Source organism: Aethalodelphis obliquidens, unplaced genomic scaffold (assembly GCF_003676395.1).
Source record: "Aethalodelphis obliquidens isolate GAN/ISIS:26980383/991018 unplaced genomic scaffold, ASM367639v1 scaffold2, whole genome shotgun sequence".
Classification (NCBI taxonomy): Eukaryota; Metazoa; Chordata; class Mammalia; order Artiodactyla; family Delphinidae; genus Aethalodelphis; species Aethalodelphis obliquidens.
This window is the reverse complement of record NW_020837946.1, coordinates 39,024,511-39,046,900: the sequence shown is the minus strand read 5'-3', so window position 1 is coordinate 39,046,900 and position 22,390 is coordinate 39,024,511. Positions and strand designations below refer to the sequence as shown.

At 38.9% G+C, this 22,390-nt stretch overlaps 1 protein-coding gene across 1 annotated transcript in view; it reads right to left on the bottom strand.

Moving 5' to 3' along the window:
* Positions 1-2: 2 nt before the first annotated feature.
* DNAH7 (dynein axonemal heavy chain 7) overlaps positions 3-22,390 on the bottom strand; it is a 245,023-nt gene continuing 222,635 nt past the window's right edge. The window contains exons 59-64 of the mRNA XM_027125386.1: positions 20,736-20,873; positions 15,473-15,703; positions 12,685-12,837; positions 11,072-11,249; positions 2,638-2,741; positions 3-405 (exon numbers count right to left, since the gene is read on the bottom strand). Coding sequence (XP_026981187.1) covers positions 199-405; positions 2,638-2,741; positions 11,072-11,249; positions 12,685-12,837; positions 15,473-15,703; positions 20,736-20,873 — 1,011 coding nt within the window. The 3' untranslated portion in view covers positions 3-198. The remainder of the gene's footprint in view (positions 406-2,637; positions 2,742-11,071; positions 11,250-12,684; positions 12,838-15,472; positions 15,704-20,735; positions 20,874-22,390) is intronic.

Here is a 22,390-nt window from a genome sequence, read left to right as displayed (position 1 = left end):
TGTTTAGTCTTTATGTTAGATTCCTTACACTGAAGTATGAATCATTTTAAATATAGGCTGCATTTGCACATAAATGAATTTATAATTAAGTATAACTAATCAAATTGATTTAAACCAAATAACTTCTTTAAAAAGTAAAATATAATTTCTACTCAACCATCTAACAAGAAATAGGAACAGGGAAATGATACCTTCTAATTATGAATTAAGTTGACATAACAATGCTACACCCCGTCCGATCCAGTGCTCCTTGGGTTGGTCAGAGGGAAGAGTCATGGCAATCACAAAATTTGTAGAATGGCCAGTGGTGGACAACGTTCCTCTCCGCTCACTTGTCTTATACAATGGGGCAGTATAACTTGGTTGTTCTGGTATATCTACCCTCTTACAAGGCTTTAGCCACATCTAGAAGAAAGTAGACAAAATTTAAGTCAAGGCTGTTGTTATATTTACATATAATTGAACCTAATATGGAATCGTTGGCATAAAGTTTTAGTTATGTCTGCAGATTTCTATGGGCTAAATCGATTTTATCTTTGTCAGCAGTGCTGCCATTGCTCAAAACATTCTTCTTTTAGAGCTCTCAGAGCTATCTTCAGGGCCAGTGTATACGAAGCTAAATGAGAAAAGAGTCATTTCCACCTACTCTCTGAAAAAGCGTACTATCCATTGTTTATTCATCATCTCCCTACCATACCTACCTGAGGATGACCTTTGGTGCTTACAATAATAAAAATCAGGTATACTTTTTCAAAGGTTTATCTGCCACCACTGATACTCAAAATCATGTTGCTTTATTAAAGGCCAATCCCAGAATATTCTGAAAGGATTTTTATCAGTGATTGTAGAACGAGATCACCTCCCCATGTTACGTGGCTATTTTAAAGGGCCTATTATGTATATTGTGCTGTTTAAAACATAGTTGCCTTTATAACTACACTACAACCACATTATTCTTAGAGGGTCATTAGCCAAGTTCCTAGAATGTTAAGCATAGTTGAACCTCACCAATCTCAATAAGATTTTAGGGCAAGTTGATCTCTGAATATAAGAGTAAAGAACAAACTGTCATCAGAAAGGTGAAACAATGGTTTTAAAACTCGAGTTCCTTTTTCCAGTAGTAATAATAGCAATACTTGAGGTGATAAGTCTCAACAGCCCCACTGTTTGGAGCCCTTTTTCTGGTTTCTCAGGTTTAAGCACAAATTGTATGAAGGAGCTAATTAATAAGGGTGCTAGTCTCTCTCCCACATAACTGTGGAGATCCATAAAGCAGTTTTTCAGATATCATTAAATACAAGGACTTGCAACACTCAAGTTGGACGTATTTCAACTAAGTGGATTTTTTTAATGAGAATTTTTCTTACTAAATGACTTCCTTTTTTGGGAGAATTATCCACTTATAAAATGCTTCTATTCACCGCAAACTTAAGAGTTTCCATATGAAAGAAAAAAATGGATCCAAATCAACTTCTGAAATTGCAAACATTTGCCCTTGTGACTTTCAATTTGGGTCCCATATTTGAAACTTTCTCTGCCCACAGTATCTTGGTATATATATATGGTAGGTTTCTTGCAATTGGCTGTCAGCTGGTCCCTCACTGTACCTGTTAGAGCCGCTCTGAAGGATTATTGCCTTTGAGTAGCTCCCAGTGTCCCACAAACAGAATTCATGTAAAATTCAGCCTATATTTTATCATTATCCCAGACCAACCCTTCAAATTGTGTGAAAATCTATCTAGTCATCTTCTCATGATGCAGTAACAGAAACTTAGTATTTATATAGCTTAGTATGCCCATGCTGAAGATGGGTCCTAGAAAAAAAATCTTTTATGTGTATGGTTTTCATATAATAATCTTTTAATCTGCAAGTTTCACATTTTTAGGTCAAGGTATATGTAAGAAAAAAAATCATAAACATATGTATGCGTGTGGATGTGGATATATGTATACAGTCAATCCTCATTATTCCTGGATTCCGTACTTGCAAATTTGCCTATCACTAAAATTTAGTCCTAATCCTAATGTCAGTATTCTGCACTTTCATAGTCATTCACAGGCATTCTCAGAGCAGCAAAAAGTGAGTCACCAGCAACCATGTTCCCAACTGAGATTGAACCTGGTGACATTCTGCCTTCTTGTTTCAATTCTCATAACTATAAACAAGTGTCCTTTTGATGGTTTATTTAATGCCAAGGTTTTTGCATTTTTGTGTTTTTTGTTGGCGATTTCGCTGTTTAAAATGGCCCTTAAGTGTAGCGCTGAGGTGCTGTCTAGTGTTCCTAAATGCAAGAAGGCTGAGATATGCCTTATAGAGAAAACACTATAAGCTTTGTTCAGGCGTGAGTTACAGTCCATGAGTTCAGTGTGAATGAATCAACAGTATATATTAAGTAAGGTATCTTTAAACAGAAACACAAATAAAACAAGGTTATATATTGATGAAGTAACAAAAATGTGACCACAGGATCACAGAAACTTAACCTTATATTTCGCCTAGGAGTTCAGTATTCACTAATTCAATGTTGGAAGCAAGCTTATAGAACACTACTACTGTGAATAACAAGAGTTGACAGAATATGTGTATGTCTGTGTATAAAATAGCCTCCCATGTATATATCATTAAAAAATACTAACCACAGGCACTGTATCATAAAGAATTTTGGGATGTGATTCTGCAAGTTTCTTGATCTTTCTATTCCAGGAAGCTCCATCCAGAAATAGTCCATGAATGAAAACACCTAAATATAAAAGAAGCAGGTTAATACAAGACTTTACATATGCATATTGATTGAGTTCTGCAGCTGAAATTCCTGCCGGTGAATGCTGTGCAGGTGATACTAGGTCAGCAAATGAAGGCCTGCTTTAAATGAAGGCAATGTTCTAAGTTTGTGTTAACATTCTTACTTCAAGAATAGCTATACTTTGCCTAGTCAATTAATTCAGTAAAATTAGATGTGGAAGACGAAAAGAGGAAAGGAATTTTAAATTAGTCTATGTGAAGTTCTCTGGGCAAATGCTATCAGGTTTATATTTTAACTGACCAATGAGTATAATGTTGTTAAGAGTCCACAAAATCTACAAGAAAAGGTCTTAAGGTAATTGTAGGGATCCAGTGGATTCTAGGCAGCATGTGAACAAAATACCCTTCTGCTGATGTCTAATGTCCTGAGAGTTAAATTTCTCCTCCCCTTTTAGAATCTATCCAAGGCCACGCCTCAATCTGTATGCAAGAACACATGGATGAACTCCCTCCAGAATGCAATATCATACACGAACAGCTGAAGAACACAAATTAAGGGATCCATGAAACCTGGATCACATGCCCTGGCTATCCACTTATGTAAAAGCCTCTTGAATTGAATATGGGTATCTGCACATGAAAATATTCATTGTAATTGTTGCACAGATATGAAGAGAAGCAATGAGGAACTTAGGAAGCCTTAGGTTTTATCTCTTAATGTGCTGTGTGACCTTGAACAATTCATTTAACTTTAGACCTGTTTTTTATCCAGAGGACAACTGGAAAATATTTGTAAAACAATAATGCCTGCTTTGTCTACCTTGTAGAGTTAGAATCAAATCAGCTATACTGGTGAAAGCGCTCTGTAAAAGTAGGATATAAAAATCTACTTGGGCAGTGCTGTCCAATAGGACTTTCTCCAGTGATGGAAATATTTTATATCTGTGCTTTCCAATATGGTAGCCATATTTAGCTATTAAACACCTAAAACGTGGCTGGTGGGACTGAGGGATTGAATTTTATTTAATTTTGGTTATAAATTTAAAAGGCCACATGGGGATAGCCCAGTGATGGATGTTAAGGGAAGACTTAACCTTTTCTTCTCTCCAGGTTTTAACTGACAGAAAGCATAGTTGGAATAAAATGTCAACTACTGGAAAAGCACTTGTCCAATAAATTCCCAAGTATTACTCTAGTAAAGCTGAATTACAAAATGCATCTTGAGCCTGGGGCCAGGTGGGGGGTGGACCTGCCTGCAGGAGCAAGAGAGGTCTGCAAGCACATCCTACATGCTAATGTCTCCAGCCAGATCTAAGCCCACTGGCCAGTCACAATAATAGATGGGAACAGAGAAAGTAGAGGAGACCCTACAGACAGGTCCCAGAGAGCCATTTAATACTCTGGCCTTGCTGACTTGTAAGCACAGTCCAGTAAATCTCTGACTCTAAGCAATAGAATGATCTATTCCTTACATGGGAAAGATTATGTCAGAGAGAGTAAAGAGAAGAGTTCATTTCAACACCTAAGAAAAGTGGCAGTAGGGATAAAAGTTCCCTCCTACCTAACAACAATTTTATAAGAAATGTGATAGGGACAATCAAATACGTTTTTGTTTCTCATGGTCAATAAGGGCCTTATGGAAAATACAAAATGACAGGAGATACTAACTGGGTCCTGTTTCACAGGTGCTCCTGCTCTGTGTCACACCTTTGCCTCTGTGAGCCATGGTCAGCACAGGGTGGTGGCCACAGCATCCCCAGGCCCTCTCGTTCACTCCTTCCTGTCCCCTTCCTGCTTTGTAGTGCTCTCCCTGTTGATGACTCTGAGTCACCCTGTAGTGCCCAGTAGTTCAGATAAGATGAATCTTAGGCAAACACATCTAGAATGTATGACACTAACACTAGATAGATTTACAATGGCATTGTGGCCACTTTAAAAGTCACTTTAAGAGTGAGTAGCTGGGGCTTCCCTGGTGGCGCAGTGGTTGAGAATCTGCCTGCTAATGCAGGGGACACGGGTTCGAGCCCTGGTCTGGGAGGATCCCACATGCCGCGGAGCAACTAGGCCCGTGAGCCACAACTACTGAGCCTGCGCATCTGGAGCTCCACAACGAGAGAGGCTGCGATAGAGAGAGGCTGCGATAGTGAGAGGCCCGCGCATCTCGATGAAGAGTGGCCCCTGCTTGCCACAACTAGAGATAGCCCTCACACAGAAATGAAGACCCAACACAGCAAAAATAAATTAATAAACTCCTACCCCAACATCTAAAAAAAAAATAATAATAATGCTCAACTCAGTACAGAATATTGTATTGAGTTGGCTATAGAACCACCAACTTAAAAAAAAAAAAAATAGAGTAGCTTTTCTCATGACCCCAAAATACACAACACCCCACAAAAGACCCGGAATAACCAAAGCAATCTTGAGAAAGAAAAACAGAGCTGGAGGAATCAGCCTCCCTGGCTCAGACTATACTACAAAGCTACAGGCATCAAAACAGTGTGGTACTGAAACAAAAACAAATACATCAATGGAACAGGATAGAAAGCCCAGAAATAAACTCACGCACCTATGGTTAATCTACGATAAAGGAGGCAAGATTATACAATGGAGAAAAGACAGTCTGTTCAATAAATGCTGCTGGGAAAACTGTACAGCTACATGTAAAAAATGAAATTAAAACACTTTAATACCATATGCAACAATAAACTCATAATGGATTAAAGATCTAAATGTAATACCAGATGCTATAAAACTCTTAGTGGAAAACATAGGCAGAACACTCTATGACATAAATCACAGCAAGATCTTTTTCAATTTGTCTCCAAGAGTAATGGAAATAAAAATAAACCAGTGGGACCTAATTAAATTCAAAAGTTTTGCACAGCAAAGGAAACCATAAAACAAAAAGACAATCCACAGATTGGGAGAAAATATTTGCCAACGATGTGACTGACAAAGGATTAGTCTCCAAAATTTACAAGGAGCTTATGCGGCTCAATATCATAAAAACAAACAACCCAATCCAAAAATGGGCAGAAGACCTAAACAGACATTTCTCCAAAGAAGATATACAGACTGCCAACAAACACATGAAAGAATGCTCAACATCATTAATCATTAGAGAAATGCAAATCAAAACTACAATGAGAGATCATCTCACACCAGTCAGAATGGCCATCATCAAAAAATCTAGAAAAAATAAATGCTGGAGAGGGTGTGGAGAAAAGGGAACACTCTTGCACTGCTGTTGGGAATGTGAATTGGTTCAGCCACTATGGAGAACAGTATGGAGGTTCCTTAAAAAACTAAAAATAGAGCTACCATATGGTCCAGCAATCGCACTCCTAGGCATATATCCAGAGAAAAACATGGTTTGAAAGTATACATGCACCCCAGTGTTCACTGCAGCACTGTTTACAAAAGCCAAGACATGGAAGCAACCTAAATGTCCATCAACAGATGAATGTGGTACATATAAACACTAGAATATTACTCAGCCACTAAAAAGAATGAAATAATGCCATTTGCAGCAACATGTATGGAGCTGGAGATTATCATTTTAAGTGAAGTAAGTCAGACAAATATCGTATGATATCACTTATATGTGAAATCTATTAAAAATGATACAAATGAACTTATTTACAAAACAGAAATAGTCTCACAGACTTAAGAGAATGAACTTATGGTTACTGGGGGGAGAAGGGTGGGGGAGGAGGGATAGACTGAGAGTTTGGGAATGACGTGTACACACTGCTATATTTAAAGTGGATAACCAACAAGGACCTACTATACAGCACAGGGAACTCTGCTCAATACTCTGTAATAACCTAAATGGGAAAAGAATTTGAGAAAGAATAGATACATGTATATGTATAACTGAATCACTTTGCTGTACACCCGAAGCTAACACATTGTTAATCAACTATACTCCAATGTGAAATAAAAATTTTAAAAAAAGAGTAGCTTTTCCCATGATGTTTAATTTAACATTAGGTAAATGAGGTTGACTTCTTTATGAGCCCCAGAACCAGGCACATCCTGAAGTTTGTATGAGGAGACAGACTGTGGACTGGTAGAGGTGAGAAAGAAGCTGTGCTTCTAGCCCCAGTTGTTCTCAGGTTGGATCTGTGTTCCTTCCCTTAGGGTCCCATGAGAAATTGTTCCTTGGGAAAAATTCCATTGCTCCAAATCATTCCATGGAATCTCCTTTTCTTTCTGGTAATTTGCTAAGCACGAAGGAAAAAGCTAGAATGACAAAAAGGCTAAGCTGTGGATATCTGTATTTGGGGGAAAATGTTTGTGTGTGTGTATAAAATTAATAAAATTCATGATTTAGTGAATCTCTATCAGCTACTGTAAATCAAACCTGGGCTGATTCTTTGGTATTCAGTAAACTGGTTTATTTAACTGATGGCTCCTCTCTACTATGGGATCTTGGAACACTAAATGGTCTTTATTGATCTTTAAATAAGTTGTGCTTTATACCTGCTCCACTGTTTTCAAGATAATTTTGGATTTTAATAAATTTGAATCTTTAATAAGAGCAGTTGTGGGTTAAATTAGTAAATCAGTGTAAACGGAAATACCAACTACCTTGTACAACATCTGAGTTTATATATAACAATTGGAAATTCAAGAGTTTAATCTTAGATATTAACTAGTTTATAAACTTCAGGTAATGCTTTTTTTAACTTCTCTATCTTTTAACTGAGTTCAAAAACATAACTTTGATGGGCAGCATATACTACTCAGACTTCAATTCAAATGCCATCTTCTGCCTTTTATCATAATGATATAAGGAAAATTGAGGGAAAAAAATTATTCCATCTGATTTAAATACTTAAGAATCAGCCACAGCTCTTCAAGAAAACTTTCCTTGGGCTTCCCTGGTGGCTCAGTGGTTGAGAGTCTGCCTGCCGATGCAGGGGACACGGGTTCGTGCCCTGGTCCGGGAAGATCCCACATGCCGCGGAGTGGCTGGGCCCGTGAGCCATGGCCGCTGAGCCTGCACGTCCGGAGCCTGTGCTCCGCAACGGGAGAGGCCACAACAGTGAGAGGCCCGCATGCCACAAAAAAAAAAAAAAAAAAGGAAGGAAATGAAATAATTACAGAGTGTGATTAATGTTTTGAAGTTAATAAGCAAAGTTGTAAGAGAGGCTAACAAGGTGGAGTGAGGGCTTCAATAGATAGCCCTCACTCTTCAATTATTTGTAAAGCAAATAATTGCTTTACAATGTTGTATTAGTTTTCTGCTGCACAGCGAAGTGAATCAGCTATACACATACACATATCCCCTTCCTCTTGGACCTCCCTCCCCCACCATCCCACCCATCTAGGCCATCACAGAGCCCTGAGCTGAGCTCCCTGTGCTATACAGCAGGTTCCCACTAGCTATCTATTTTACACATGGTAGTATATTTATGTCAAACCATAAGGAAGTGCTTTCTGATGAACTATAACATATGCTCAGACCTGAAGTTTGAGGAGCGCCCACCATGCTAAGTCTGCTTAGGAATAGTACTACAAAGATCCCAAAGAGAAAAGAGCTTGAGGTAATCTAGGAATTGTGAGAAGGTCCAGTGTGCCCTGTGTGGGGAGGCACAGGATGGGCTCCAGAGGTGGACAGTGGCTAGAATGTGCCTGGCCTCATAGTCATGGTAAGGGGTTTAGAGTTTATTCTAGCTACAAAGGGAAAATGTCATTATTAACTTACTTAGTCGTCTGAATTTCAATGGGGGCTTAGTGGTGACATGATCTGTTTACATTTTTAAAAAACTTCTGTGGCTTCTGTAGAAATGAAGGATTATAAGAGTGTAACACTTGTAGGAAGATAAGAGGCTAGAGCAAAAGTCTGAATAAAGATGGAGGTGGCAGGGCTTCCCTGGTGGCACAGTGGTTGAGAGTCCGCCTGCCGATGCAGGGGACGCGGGTTCGTGCCCCGGTCCGGGAAGATCCCACATGCCGCGGAGCGGCTAGCCACGTGAGCCATGGCCGCTGAGCCTGCACGTCCGGAGCCTGTGTGCCGCAACGGGAGAGGCCACAGCAGTGAGAGGCCCGCATACCACCAAAAAAAAAAAAAAAAAAAAATGGAGGTGGCAGCAGCATTGTAGATGAGCAACTGCATGTGATGTGAGTATGTGAGGGAGCAGAAGAACGAAGAATCCATGGGTTTCTGGCTGGACAGTGGTGCCATTTGTCGCAATTCATTATAAGTTTTACATTTCCAGGAGAAAGCAGAAGTGGAGATGTCAGGCAGGCAGTTGGATACAGAGGTCTGGATTTTAGAGGAAAGATTTACACTGGACATTCAAATCTGGAAGATATAATCCAGGAGGTAATATTTAAAGACACAAAAAGTATGAGGTCGGGCTTCCCTGGTGGCGCAGTGGTTGAGAGTCCGCCTGCCGATGCAGGAGACACGGGTTCGTGCCCCGGTCCGGGAAGATCCCACATGCCGTGGAGCGGCTGGGCCCGTGAGCCATGGCCGCTGAGCCTGCGCGTCCGGAGACTGTGCTCCACAACGGGAGAGGCCACAACAGTGAGAGGCCCGCGTACCGCAAAAAAAAAAAAAAAAAAAAAAAGTATGAGGTCACTTGGGGAGAGGATGCAATTAGAAAAGAGAAATGCATTTGGGGTCCTTGGGAAATCCAACATTGAGAGGAGGAATAGCTAGCAAAAAGCATGAATGTGTCCAGTAAGAAAGGGAAAATCAGGAGAGGGTGATGACTTAGAAACAAAATGAGAAGAATGTCTCTAGAAAGAAGAAGTTGTCAACTGGTAAAGACTGCTAAGAGGTTAAGATGAAGACAGAAGAGAATTCATGGGATATGTCAACATGGAAGTCATTAGTAATTCTGAAGAGCATCAGTTGACTGGAGAGGATGAAAGGTAGACAGGAAAGAGGGAGTGAGAAGCTGGAGACGGCACGAGAATTGTGCTGCAAAGGGGAGCAGAGATTATGGGACAGTAGCTGAGGGGATACGGATATTTAGACAAGTGGCATTTGTTGATTTGTTGTAAGATGAGAGATTCTGGTTGCATGCTGGTAGGAATTATCCAGTAGTGAGGGAGATAACTGCTGATTCTAGAAACAGAGGGTACAACTGAAGGATAAAAACCCTTGGCAGGAGGAAAAAAATGAGATCTGGACTATCCAGTGGATCTGAACTACCAGAGGGTGCAGCAGTCAACAGGTTTATGGATTCGGTTGTGCTAAAAGCCCTATTCTGATGGCTGCTTATTTTTTCAATGAAGGATGAGGTGAGATGCGGGGGCAAGGGGCAGGACAAAGAAGGCATACGTGGTTGCTTTGAAAGTGGGAAAGCAACTCTTCCAGGGAACAGTAGTAGGACTGCTTCATAGTGTTATGACCCTCCTTGAGATTTCTGACAGTCAAGGTAAAGTAAAACCACCCAGCGCAGTAATAGGATGATGACACGCTGTTGTGATGACACATCTACTTGTTAGTATCTTCCACCAGAGTACAGATTAGTTGAGGGTCAAGATCCTGCCTACAGTCTTCACTGTTGATATTCCCCAGTGTCTAACAGAGCGAGCCAGTGAATTCACCATTCAGTGATGAATAAGGAAGCAGGATTATCTTTGACACATTAGTAAAACCAGGGCACATTATTGGTCATTTAGAAATTGTCATTTAAAGACAACACCATTTTGGTAAAATTAGAAATCGATAGTATTTTTAAAATAATACTTTTGAAAGGTAGTGGCCCCTTCCATTAAATTTGAAATAAAACATTAGGGTAGCCACTGAGTATTAAAAAGACAAATGATTAAGAAAATAAATTTCCTCACAATGTTTCAATCACAGAACATATGCTCATATTAGCTATTAACTGTATTAAGTTTTGGAAGGATGTATATAACAGGAAAGAACACATATTTTAGGAGTCTGCAAAGGTGTGCTCTTCGAGGGACCAAGAGATCCTTCTTTTTAATGTTGTGCTGCCTTAATTCCCCAAGGTCACCATAAGACTGTGGTTGATTATCCCATGTATTGTTAATTTGATGACTCCTTTCTACCTAACTTTTTTTAGAAATAACTTCAAAATTACACAATTTTGTAAAACGAAAACAATGCAAGGGACATCTACTCCTTCCTCAGATTAATTTCATCCCCATTTATTTTCTTACTCTTGCTCTCTCTTGCTCACTCTGTCTCTTCACAAAATTGTTTTTCCTTAACCATCTGAGGGTAAGTTACATACATGATGATTAAATTTTTAGCAGCTGGGTAAAGTGAGCAAGAATGTTACATTTTTGTTCAGTGTTGAAATATAAGCCAACTCATTCCATCGCTGCACTTACCATCTTCCGGAGCATGGTTGTATTCTTTGTCTTCCATCACTTCATAGTCAAACCCAAGAAGATCAATAGGGATGGTGTATTTCCTGGCATAGTTCTGCTGGGCGCCAGTCAGGAAGGCTTGTGTGAAGAAGAAGCCAGAAAGCCAGAACACTGGGGGAGGGCCAACCTCGTACCATTGCTGTGGTGTCAAAGCACAAGTGTCCTGACAACAGGGTCTTTCAACTTTGAATGCAACATGGCTTAGTACAATTTGCCACAAACACTCCGCCTATTATCTTCTAGGTAAACTAACAAATAAGCTAACACTTTGAGGAATAAAAAGTCATACTATCAAAGTTTGAAAAATAGGCAACATATCCAGCTTTCGTTCTGACTTCAATTTCGTATCCATTACACCAGCTCATGCAATGATATGAATCATAATGTGTGTGAATGTAGATACAAATGTCTGTTTTATACATGCCCAGTGATTCCTTCAGAAGAGCTCCATACAATAGTGAGTTTCTAATATACATTATTGCACGCTACATCATGTTGTTTAATTGAATAAAAGAAGATCTCCCTACAAGGTCTGGTCAGACGATAATGTTTCTTTCACTTTTTTTCCTCTCTGGTTATTAGTACCCGGTAGAATATTCCTTTTGAAGTCTTCCCTTCTACTTCTCCAAAATACAGTGAATCTAACATACGAAGACATAATATTGTAACAGGAACTTCCAGAAGATACAGGGTAGTGAGAGCTTAAGATCTTTATAAATATCAAGATATCTGGATATTCCGTTCATATCATATATTATAACAAGTAGTTGAGTTACTGACTCTAATAGTAAATTATAGAAGTCAGTCTGAAGAAGTGAATTTGAAGAACTTTCCCCTATAAGAATCCAAGGTAGAGTCTTCACTTTTCAAGAACAATCTTAATCCTTCAGTACCAAGTCTAGTATCAAAGAAGGCCTATATTATGGAAGGGGTGTTTTGTCATTTTATCCCCGGAGAAATCTCCTCACAGGCAATTTTTGATGTATTATGTATAGTACCTAGGAAATTAATCAATACTTCTAAGAAATATAGTTGTTAATAATAACATAGTTAAGCACCAACATTGTCAGATAATTAGGAGGCAGGCTTCTGCCCACTCTACATTTCCAAGACAATTAGCCTTTGAGGTTATTACTGACTTGGGCTGAAACAGCAATCTAGTGATTTCACGACCTGGAGGGGTGCTGGACAAGGAAGAAATAATTCTCCTTACTAGTAGCTTGTCTGGCTTTCTAAGATGCTGTGCTGTAGGAATCTCTTTTAAAACTAAATATTTAATGGAAATATCAACATAGCCAGTCCTTTTCCCTCTTCAAATGTCCTTGGCTTGAATGTCTAACTTCACTGAACACAAACACCTGCTCCTAAAGAAGCTTTCAGAGGTTCTACTTCCAATGTTAGTATTTTGACAATTCCATGCAACAGTTACACAAACTATATGCAATATTGGGGAGTGGTCATTTGTGCCTGGGATGCACAGAAAAACTAGAGAGTCATACTTACTACGTTAGGCAACCTGATGAAGAAGATGAAATCAGAAGAAACTTAATATATGAGCATTTGGATGAACTCACCTGCAAAAACTTTAGTCTTGCAAGGAAGTCATTCACATAGCTCCCAAGTGGTTTGAGGCTTGGGTATGATTTACCCATCCACATTCCTGGAATTTTGACATTCAGAATGCTGCTAACCACTTCCTCAAGATCTGTAGACATCACTACAAGCCCCTGAAACGCATTTAACCATTGTTTAACACAACTGTATTCTAGGTTATGAATAATTTTATAATTGTATTTGTTTACAATTATGATTAGTTGAGTCATATAGCAAAAAGAGAAAAGATACTTTCTTTTGCTCACAAGTTGTGGAGTCTTTGAATTATTCCTTAGAAAAATATTAACAATTGTAATCTAATCAAACTTTAATGGAAAATTTCTTCTTGAAATATAATTGATATACAACATTAGTTTTAGATGTATTACACAATGATTCAATATTTGTATATACTGTGAAGTGATCATCACAGTAGGTCTAGTTAACATCCATCACCATACATAGTTACAGCATTTTGTGTGTGTGATGAGAACTTTTAAGATCTACTCTTTTAGCAACTTTCAAATGTGCAATACACTATTATTAACTATAGTCACCAAGCTGTACATTACATTTCCATAACTTATTTATTTTGTAATTGAAACCTTTTGACCCCCTTTACCCATTTTTTCCACCCTGGAAGATCTCAACACTTGGCTTCTCACTAGCTATTAAATCACAGCCTAACTTTGACTTAGTTTACTTGTCCATTAAATGGACAACTAATATATCTCTGTCCTGCTTTCTTAAAAGGATAGTGATAAATATAAAATGAGGAAAATGATACAAAGTGCCTTGAAAGGTTAAGACATCCTGGATTGCAACTATGAAGTCTAATTGATCTTATCCCATTTTGAAAGGTAAAATAGATCATTTCATTTCATTGCTTAAAACCCTCTGAAGGGTTTTTTACTTTTACACTTTACCTTTACACTTTAGAATAAAATTGAAGATCCTAAGAGATGGTAACACTTTGAGGCCCTTGAAAATTTTATTTGATCCTGCAATTGGGCCAGTTGCCATCATCATTTCTGTTTTCTTCATAGTTGACAATATAATTCCAACTAACATATGGAAAAGATTTTAGAGAAAAATTAATGGATTAAACATCCACATTTCATTTGCCTCCTTCCCCAAACCCTGAAACAACAGTAAAGGAATTTATTTGTTAGAAGCACAAGCCTAGGGACTTCCCTGGCAGTCCAGTGGTTAAGATTCTGCACTTCCACTGCAGGGGGCGCGGGTTCGATCCCTGGTCAGGGAACTAAGATCCTGCATGCCACACGGCGTGGCTAAAAAAAAAAAAAAAAAAAAAATCCTACAAGTGCAGGAAAAATAGGAAAAGGCAAGGCAATATTGGGAGCTAGAAAGCATGTGGACTGTTGGTAGTTGACTTAGTAGTCAGGAGAAACTGGCAGACGGGAAAGTTAAGAATCGACTAGATATACACTAGGATATTCAAAGTATCAATATTTGGAACTGATGGCCCTAGCTGAAAGGGAGGAGAGGAGGGTGGTGCTAAATGAAGATTGTTGAAATCTGGCTTAAAAAATAGATTCCTGGGTCTTCTCCCACAAAACTGTACCTTATTCACCTTGAATGAAACCTGGAAAGGAAAATGAAGACATCCCTACAGTGGAGGGGATGCCAGGCTCAGGTGGGGTCAGAATTCCCATACTGAAATCAGGAATTAAGTGAATTCATGTGTATTGGTTGCTGAGCTCCCTGAGGCCTGTTTCCCCTTTTATCTCCCAGAATGCGGAAAGCCAGGCCTTCATCTTCCAGGAAGGATACAGGAAGGACCAGGTTAAGGAGAAACACAAGACATTGAATACTTCTTAGCCAAACCAGCCAGATTATACCACAGCCAGCCGGGCAGACTCCTCTCTCCATAATAACTCATATCCAACCACTCTTCTCCACCTCCACTGCTACAAGAAACCAACTCAGCTGGACTACTGCAATCACATAATTGGGTTCTGCCTGTGCTCTTGTTTCCCTACAATCCTTTCTGCAGCGGTCAGAGCAAACTTTAAAAATATAAAATAGATCATTTCATTTCATCACTTAAATCCCTCTGAAGGTCTCCCTTTACCTTTACACTTTAGGATAATATTGAAGATCCTAACCTTGGCCGAGAAGGCCATCATGAAGCCCATGCCTTCCTCTCTCTGTCCTACCATTTCCCTCGTGCTCACTCTACTCTAGACAAGCCAGCCTTCCCTACTGTGCTCCTGGACCACGCCAAGCTGGTTTTCTCAGGGCCTTCATGCTGGCTGGACCCTCTGCCCAAACGTTCCATGGCTTGTCCCTCCCATCAGGTCTCTCTCTTCAGAGCGGCCTGACCCCAAATGACTGAGTTTCCCACCCATCATTCTCTACATCCTTATTCCATTTTATTTTTTTCCACTGAACTTACCAATGACTGAAAAAAATAAATTTATTTGTTCATTTTTTAATTGTTTGTCTCCCTAAGAAGTAAGCTCTATGAGAGCAGAAGCTTTGTCTTACTCCTTAACATTTTATGCCTTCTTAGCATATGTTCCATCCAACAAACGATCGCTATATGTACCACATTCTATACTCATTTACACATTTATTAACTGTCAGCCCCAGAATTCGATACACTTTTTAAGGGTGGGGATTTTTTTTTTCTATCTCCGGAACCAAGAACAGTGCTTTCACGGAAGCTGTGCCCAATAAATATTTGCTGAGTAAATGAATGATATGTTTATTTCAATGATTTTTCCTTGCTGTACTTCCCCTTACCTTGATTGCTTTCTGGATGTTAATGCATGATTCTCTTATGGTCTGCAGCAACTTATTGAACCGTCCCATCTCTTGGACAAGCACCGTGTTCATGCTCTGAGTGTAAGTGGTTGGGTATCTCCTCATTGCAGACTCCACATTGAAGTTGTTTGGAAGTTTACCCAAGATGTCACCAGCGACCTCATATACTACTTCATCCGATGATTTTGCACCAGACTCTGCTGAACGAGACTGGAAAGAATCCAAACTACGAATCAGAAATCCTCATAAAAAAAAAAGAAATCCTCATAAAAGTCTAAGAATTGCTGGATAGGAAATCTCCTAAAGTAAACTTTATAAGAATGAGTACTATTGATACTTTGCTATTTTGACTATGATTCTTCTCCCCACGAGATTTATTGATGTGATGATAACAGGCATGGGAATGGAGTTTCAGGAGAAAAGCAATTGGTAGAAGGTAGAAGGTCATGTACAATGTTCAGAGGCAAAAGAGGGTCTGGAGGAAGCAAACAAGCTGCACATTGTGCTGCCCGGGGGTCAGGGGAAGAGCAGATGATACAGACAGAGGGAGAAAAAGCGTTCATGTTGGGGGTGGTGGTGGTCAAGTGATGACGGGCATCAAAGCCCAGGAGGACGAAATCTGGTTTTTGCTTTCACCACAAAATATATAACTCTGGTGCCTAGTGGTTGCCAAAAGCAGAGATAGAGTTTTTTTTCCTTGAACCAAGAGGACAAAGAAAATAAGCTCATCTCCTCTAAGCAGTTGGAAGAGTTATGGCGATAAGGCAGACTTTAGGGATTCACACTGGAAGCAAGGAAGGGGAATTTCATTTCAATTTTTATTTTTTATGTTTATAGTGACACCATGCAAATGAATCTATATTTTCTGGGAAAACCCTTTAAATCCTCAGAATAAATGAATGTGTGTGTTGAGAGAGAACAAGCACTATTAGAATATAAATGAATATATCTCATACTTTTCCAGTCCATGGGAATTGTGTTTAGTGTTATTTCAGATTTTATATTTTCTAGTGTCTATATTGGCTCTATTCTATAAATATTGACTGTTACTTCTACTTAAGTTTCTAGTGAGATTTTTAATGCTACCTAACACATTCCTATGAAGTTGTGCAATAAAAAAATTAAATGTTGGTGTTAATTACATGCTAGCAAAAAAAAGGGATATGCCAATATAGTAATCTTTTATCATGATCCCCAAACATTAGGTTTACAACTAAGTATATAAAACAAATTACAGAGAACAAAGAAGGTAATGAACGTTTGGCCCAAACTACTGAAATATCTATTTCCATTGCATTTAAAGAATCATATGCTGATTTCTATTTGTATTTTGATGTGCATACAATATACTATAAACTCAACCATTCCTATTTTCTAACAAGAGCTGTGCCTCCACTGAAACCCCCCCCCCAAAAAAAGAATCTCAGCCCTATAGCCCTTCAAAAATGTAAGAAAAATAATTTAGTAACACAAACATTCCTATACCTATTTCTCACACACCAAAATCACATAACTGGGGGGCTTTGTTTTAAAAGTAATATCCAACTGATATTGAGAATTAAGAGCAAAAGGGTGTTATTTATTTGTAATTATATAACTTAGCTTTTTTCCTTTTTACCACTTTTCCTTAGAGTTTTCACAAACACCGTTTGAAATCTAATGGTCGTTGCCCTTTTATCAAACAAATAAAGATAAGTGGGATCCATTTTCAAGGAGACATCGTGGAATTTAGCCTTTCCATTTCTAGTTTCACAATATTTTAGGTTGAAACGATTTTCTTATTCAAAAGAGAGTCTGGCACACTATAAAACTCTTAGAGGAAAACATAGGCAGAACACTCTATGACATAAATCACAGCAAAATCCTTTTTGACCCACCTCCTAGAGTAATCGAAATAAAAACAAAAATAAATAAATGGGACCTAATGAAACGTAAAAGCTTTTGCACAGCAAAGGAAACCATAAACAAGACGAAAAGACAACCCTCAGAATGGGAGAAAAGATTTGCAAATGAAGCAACTGACAAAGGATTCATCTCCAAAATTTACAAGCAGCGCATGCAGCTCAATAACAAGAAAACAAACAACCCAATCCAACAATGGGCAGAAGACCTAAACAGACATTTCTCCAAAGAAGATATACATATAAAGCAGAAACTAACACACCACTGTAAAGCAATTATACTGCAATAAAGATGTTAAAAAAAAAAAAGAAGATATACAGGTTGGCAACAAACACATGAAAGGATGCTCAACATCACTAATCATTAGAGAAATGCAAATCAAAACTACAATGAGGTATCACCTCACACCAGTCAGAATGGCCATCATCAAAAAGTCTACACACAATAAATGCTGGAGAGGGTGTGGAGAAAAGGGCATATACCCTGAGAAAACCATAATTCAAAAAGAGTCATGTACCACAATGTTCACTGCAGCTCTATTTACAATAGCCAGGACATGGAAGCAACTTAAGTGTCCATCAACAGGTGAATGGATAAAGATGTGGCACATATATATAATGGAATATTACTCACCCATAAAAAGAAACGAAATTGAGTTATGTGTAGTGAGGTGGATGGACCTAGAGTCTGTCATACAGAGTGAAGTAAGTCAGAAAGAGAAAAACAAATACCATATGCTAACACATATATATGAAATCTAAAAAAAAAAAAAAGAAAAATGGTTCTGAAGAACCGAGGGGCAGGAAAGGAATAAAGATGCAGACATAGAGAATGGACCCTGGTGGCGCAGTGGTTGAGAGTCCGCCTGCTGGTGCAGGGGACACAGGTTCGTGCCCCGGTCTGGGAAGATCCCACATGCCGCGGAGCGGCTGGGCCCGTGAGCCATGGCTGCTAAGCCTGCGCCTCCGGAGCCTGTGCTCCGCAACGGGAGAGGCCACAACAGTGAGAGGCCCGCGTACCGCAAAAAAAAAAAAAAGGAGAATGGACCTGAGGACACAGGGAGGGGGAAGGGTAAGCTGGGACAAAGTGAGAGAGTGGCATGGACATATATACACTACCAAATGTAAAATAGATAGCTAGTGGGAAGCAGCCACATAGCACAGGGAGATCAGCTCTGTGCTTTGTGACCACCTACAGGGGTGGGATAGGGAGGGTGAGAGGGAGACGCAAGAGGGAGGAGCTATGGGGATATATGCATATGTATAGCTGATTCACTTTGTTATAAAGCAGAAACTAACACACCATTGTAAAGCAATTATACTCCAATAAAGTTTTTTTTTTTTTTTTTAAAGAGAGTCTGGCAGTTAAGTATAAGCAAAAGGGCTCTGCAGAAGTAACATTCTCAGCTCCAATACTGGCTCCTGTCATTTCAAAAGATATTTTGGTTAAATACACAAGGTAAAGGTCTTGTCATCGTGACCTTGCTCTCCGACCTGCAGTTCTGGTCTACCTCGTTGCCTCTGAATTGTGGTCAATCCCGATGTAGAATCACTGAACTCCTGCTTACCCATTACTATAACTGTACTTGCCAATCTGAGTTGGAGGATATTGAAAGAGGTTGTTTAATTACATACTGAGAAGATACCCCAAGTGTATTTAAACTTATTTGCTTGGCTCTGAGTCATTTTCTGTTGGACTGAGCCCACTGCTTCATGTGGCCCAGCCCATCAGGTTTAAATAAAGCCAAAAGACACTATAAATCTGCTGTCAGACTGTTGTGTACTACAGGCACTGATGTTCCTAACAATCTACTTATTCATGTCTGTATACGTGCTTTCATGCTCAGGCAACAACTGATTTTAATGGTATTAACATGTAAAATGGACATAAAAAATAATCTTTGTCCTTTCTGCCTTATGAGTAAATGTCATCTTACAGTAAACCAGAGGCAGAAGTTCCATGAACTCTTCCATCAGTGACAGCACACTATTTCATCCTCCTAATCTGGAGGATGAAACCTCCAGGAGGATGAACCCGCCCCCCACTCCCAACCCAGCATCTCTGGTTATCTGCCTTCTAGGTCCTATCCCATGTTTAGAATCTAGAAAGGATATCACATAGTGGTTCAGAACACAAATTCTGGAGCCAAACTAGTGGGAGTCAGACTGCTTGGCTTTGAGTGCTGGCTTGAAATTGTACTGGCTGATCTTGAGTAAATGACTTAATCTTTCTGTGTCTGAGTCTTTTAGCTGTAAAATGGGAATAATTAGCACCCTCACTTCATAGGACTGTCGTAAGCATCACACTGTTATACATAAAGCATTCAGAACAGTGCTCCCATACAGTAAGCACTATAAAATTATTAACTATTATTTGTATTAATCTGAGATTCCATAAAAATAAAAAAGACCAGCTCGAAATCAGTTTTGGGGATAATTTGCTTGACTGAATAAACATCCTGAACTTACTAAAATTTCATTCAATCACTAAAGGAACTCACCATTTGGACTAATTTGCTTTCAAAAATAAAAAAAAAACCAAGCATATCTTCTAATGGGAGAACAATACAAGGAAGATCTCTAAATAGACAGGCAAGATTAAATATCTTTCATTCAAATGTACTGACTCGTGCCCAGGGCATGCTGAAATCTGGTGCCTTGGAAGGTCATTCTCCGACATGCCCTTACATTTATGCTCTCACCAGTGGAGCCGCATGTCTAAGAGTCAAAGGTTCTCCTAAACCTTTTAATTTATTTTGTACTTACTATTATATTCCTTAAATATTATGTAATCTGATAAACTATTGATGTGAAAGAAACTATTTCTATGTAAACTAGGTTAAATGTTCTAGAACATTTGATAAAGATAAGTCATTTAAAAATGTTGAATTAGTAAGAGAGTAAATAAAATAGGCAGAATTCTAGATGGATTCTGGCGTTAAACTCCTTCCAGGTATCTTTGAAATTCTTCTTCCACTTTAAAGGAAGTAAAAAAGGATAATGTATTAGGGCATGATTTAAGCAAGAAAGGCAAAATGGAACTCATAGCAGCAGAATGATATCAAAGAATACGCAAAGAATATTATTCAAAGAACTCTTGGAAGCAGAATGATACTCAAAGATTCTTCCCAAATCAAAAGACTGACGAAAACAAAACCCACACATTCATTTACTTTATGTTTAAACCCATTTTTAAGTTACGTATTTTTTTTCTTTTCCTTAAAGTGGTTCTCCACTTGAAGAGATGGAATTCTGTGCCTGGGCCTCTACCGTGTTGTCTCATGCTGCTTAGGGAGCATCCTTTCCAGCCTCAGAAGCCAGTTCCTGCACAGATCACACACCTGTGTGAGAAGAATGTTATCAAACAGCAGTTGAGTTTCTGACTGATCTTTAGTGATATCTGCATTGGCATTCATCCCAAAGATTTCCGGAGCTGGGGTCAGCGGCAGTGTCTTTGTGTATTCGATGTAGCTTTTGTGCTGCAAAGATGAGTAACAAGGAATCAGGAGATTATAAATCAGGAAATCAGGTTAGAATTATAGAAATCTAATTATCCTGTAGAGCTTGCTCACTGAAAAGAGATAATTTTTAATACTCAAGTTACTGAGTGGATGAGCCTGTGAACCTGGACACTGAATGCTTTCATTTTCTTTCAACCTGGGCCAAAGTGTTAAAAAAAAAAGATATGGACACATTTAGAGAGAGAAAAAAATGTCCCATTCAACTGGAATGGATCTGAAAATGGAGAGAGGAATATCCTGGCTGCTTCATTTAGAAATTCTTCCTGAGAAATCTTTCTGTGCTGCATTTGTTGATGACTGTTCTTAGTTTATCACAATATTTTTTTTTCCGCTTTAGTGTGATATTTCTGTTTACTCTTATTGTGATAAATCCACGTAATTCAGAAAAGTGAAACTCATCTGAGATTTTATCATGAGATAACCACCATTAATATGGTAAATCTTTTTATATATATGCAGACACGTTTTATATTTTATTTATGTGAATTTCTATCAAAATTCCATACTTTTCCTGATGCTCATATAATCATATGCAAACATTCATATATTGGGTTGGCCAAAAAGCCTGTTCATAAGACGTTACAGAAAAATCCGAACGAACTTTTTGGCCAGCCCAATACACGTACGGTAGCGGGGAGATTGGTCACTGGTGGTTTTTCGACATGGGTCATGTTACATAACCTGACTTCATCTTTGGCCATCTTCTCACTTACCAAATCATCACTGGAGATCCTGTGTTGACTTGCCCCACCCAGTCAGTGACCTGGGCTCTGGGACTGATTTTTCTCTTCATCTATTAGTGTCTGCCCTCAGCTAGAATCCATCCTAGTGGATGATGGGGTCATGGTTATGTGCCTCTGTTGCCTGTGGCTGTGTTTTTAACTTTCAACTTGTTCCCTTTTGACTTCTGGGAATAAAGTGAGAACCAATTTAATTGTGCTAGCAGTCCCTAGAAGTCTACTGTGTGATAGTCTGAAGGCAGATACCACATCTTCTACTAGACAGGACTGGAAAAAGTAGCAGAAGAGAACCTTGGTCTTGTGAAGCAGGTGTGATGCTCTGTCCCTTTCTACCCGTGGGATCTTGGGCAAGTCATTTAACTTTAGTGAACTTACTTTCTCACTTGTAAAAGGGAAAGAAAGAATAATAACTCAAATGTTAATTAGATGCTCCAGTGGGATAATTACATGTAACTGCTTTGTAAATAAGCATGATCTAAATGTTAACTATTATCGTTAATACGATTTTGTAACCCCTTCTCATGTGTATTTCCATTTTAATTGGGGACCATGCCTTTTTTCCCAAAGCACTGAATTCACAATAAGAGGATTTCAGGTCACTGAGGAAGCCATTCTTGGGTGAGGAACATTTCTGATAGTCTTCACATTACAGCAAATAGGAAACCACTAACTCCATCTTTGTATGGGATTTGCTCTATCCCTATAGGACTGAAGAAAGTACACACAATGGTTAAC